Here is a 2,724-nt window from a genome sequence, read left to right as displayed (position 1 = left end):
ACTAGAAGAATACAGAATTTCAGATGGGACTTCTTTAAAGGTTTGAGATATCCACTTTCTTTGTTTCTGCATGTTTTAAGTTTGCTAAATTAATATCTATACGAGTTGAAAGGGGCTGCTTCATGCTGTAGAAAGAAGCAGCATCAGGATGTCTTAAAGCCACACACTACCAGGAGTTTATTCCAACTCACAGTGACCCAAGGGAACAGGAAAACATGCTTTTCAGCGTTTCAGAGGCTGCACCCCTCTCCTGGTGCACACCACCTTATCTTTCTTCCTCCAGCTGGTGGGTTTGTACAACAGACCTGACAAATCCTTAAGCCAAGGTAGCACCAAGGCAGAGTGTAAAAACAGATCATTAAACATCCATTATATCTTTTATGGTGAATTGCCTTAGGGCTTTTCCCATGTCTCCTCACTAAAGCTGAGGGAGCCTTAAGTCTTGATTGGAGCCATGAGAGGAAAAAGAGGCAACCATAACAAAAGTCTAGCAACGTGAGAGATCTGTTACAGAGTGTGAAATGCCCAACTAGGAAGTGATACAGCTGATGCTCTATTAATAGCAGCAGACTTCATTGTCTACAAATAGTCCAAAAGTCAAACAATTGAAAATAACAAGTCAACAAAATGAGTGACTACTAAAAACGTGACTTTTTAAAAATCAAAGTTTTATTCTACAGGTTCACATTATTAAGAGAGTGTTAAAAAATGGAGTTCTACCTGATGTACCTTATTTCTCATTCACCACAGCTCTGTCTTAAATCTTGACAAAGTGTTTAGAAAAATATTTGGGGGTAAGGGAGAAAAGTGAGAGATTCATTAAGAAAGTATTTTTTTTCTCAAGAGCTCTTTGGTTAATGCCTCTTTCACATCTTTATTCCTAAGGCTATAAATCATGGGGTTCAACATGGGGATCACTGTGGTGTAAAACACCGCCACCATTTTCCCCTGCTCCACAGATTCCTCAGAGGGGGGTCTGAGATACATGAAAAAGAGAGTTGCATAGAATATGGTGACTGCTGTCACATGGGAACCACAGGTAGAGAAAGCTTTGCGCTTACCCTCTGTAGATCGAATCCTCAGGATAGCAGGGAAAATATAAAGATAGGAAACAAGGATAATGAGGAGGGAAAAGGAAAGGTTAAAGCCAGCCACGACAAACATTGATGTCTCCTTATTATAAGTGTCCGAACAAGCCAGCTTAATTAGTGGAGGATCAGCACAATAGAAGTGATTAATCTCATTGGGGCCACAGAAGGCTAGGTTGTAGGTCCACATGGTCTCCATCAGGCCAGTGAGAGCCCCGTACACATAGGGAACTGTGATGAGGGATGTGCAGACACTCTTGGACATTTTGCTGCCATACAGTAGAGGGTTGCAGATGGCCATGTACCTGTCAAAGGCCATCACGGCAAGGACGTAAATCTCCACATGGACCAAAGCAATAAAGAAGTAGCACTGCACCAGACAAGCAGAGTAGGAAATGGTTTTCCTCTCTGACAGGAAGATCTCCAGCATCTTTGGAGTCACATTGGACGAGAAGCACAGGTCCACAAAGGACAAGTGACTCAGGAAAAAGTACATGGGCGTGTGCAGCCGGGCATTGAGCTGGATGAGTACAATCATGCCCAGGTTCCCTGCCACTGTGACCAGGTAAACTGCCAGAAAGAGCAGGAAGAAGATGATCTGTAATTCCAGGCGATCGGTCAGTCCCAGAAGAATGAACTCACTCACTGAAGTCAGGTTTCTGCGCATCGTTTCCTTGGATAGGAGATTGAACTTTTATATTTACATTGGGTTATGGTAGAAATAAAGAAATTAAATTTACAGTAATGACTTTGTACCAAATGCTTTCCCTCTTTCCTCAGTATATTTTTCTCACCTTATTTCTTGTCTTCTTCAATCTTGGCAAATCCAGTCACCCTAGGCTTTGGAAATGCTCACCTAGCTCTGTCTCTCATGTTGCTTTTTCCTCCTCTCCCTCTTCATCCCCTTGCATTTTGTTCTCATGTTTTTCTTGTTAATCCACTCTTCCCCTTCTTTTAGGTAACCAAACCAAAATTATTACCATTTAAGTAAGGTGATTCCAAACCCTGACCCCAAGTGACCCTTCAGGACTAAAGAATCATTTTATCCATATTTTTATGACAGCAGGGGAAATGTTGACAGAGAGAAAAGAACAAGTTATGAAAAACTAATATTGCCCCAATTACCTTGTTTTGTTTTTTAATCTTTTCCCCCCAACCAAATTTGTACTAAGGAGCTCTGGTAGCCTGTTAGGTAGCTGTTAGGTTGCTAACCAGCAGCTCAACAATTAACTCATCAGTAACTCCAAAGAAGAGAAAGGAGGGTACCCACACCTATAAAGATGCAGATTGTACGAAACTCTAGCTAAGAACACTATGAGTCAGAGAGCCTTGCATATGGTTTGGGGTTTAAACCTCTACTCAAGAATTTGAAGTTATCGAAACTGGACCATTTTGATACAGTCTTACCCCCTTACAGTTTATTAAAATTGGGAATTGTCAAATGGGAAGCAAGGTGTCTGTCTTTTTCTTCTGGTAGAAAGTATACATATTTACATATAGGAGGTTACTCAGTACTTAAAGCCTTATCAATTAACACATCTTAGCACTCTATTAAAGTCAGTGTCCCTTATCAAAGAATGGAGAAGTGAAGGAAATGTTCTGCCCTTAGACATGTGGAAAACACTAACCACATGTC

The 2,724-nt window shown here is 41.0% G+C and overlaps 1 protein-coding gene across 1 annotated transcript; it reads right to left on the bottom strand.

Annotated features, from left to right (window-relative positions):
• Positions 1–819: 819 nt before the first annotated feature.
• LOC101646946 (olfactory receptor 5M8) lies at positions 820–1,761 on the bottom strand. The gene has a single exon (XM_004714893.3). The coding sequence runs from the start codon at positions 1,753–1,755 to the stop codon at positions 820–822; it is 936 nt and encodes a 311-aa protein (XP_004714950.1). The 5' UTR covers positions 1,756–1,761.
• Positions 1,762–2,724: the final 963 nt, after the last annotated feature.

The sequence above is a fragment of the Echinops telfairi genome, unplaced genomic scaffold (genome assembly GCF_000313985.2).
Source record: "Echinops telfairi isolate 266 unplaced genomic scaffold, ASM31398v2 ScPeMD7_7416;HRSCAF=8454, whole genome shotgun sequence".
Lineage (NCBI taxonomy): Eukaryota > Metazoa > Chordata > Mammalia > Afrosoricida > Tenrecidae > Echinops > Echinops telfairi.
Note: the sequence above shows the minus strand (reverse complement) of the source record. Positions and strands in the feature narration are given on the sequence as shown.

Excerpts from the sequence above, each read along its gene's own strand:
- LOC101646946 (XM_004714893.3), bottom strand. The coding sequence starts at position 1,755 with ATGCGCAGAAACCTGACTTCAGTGAGTGAGTTCATTCTTCTGGGACTG.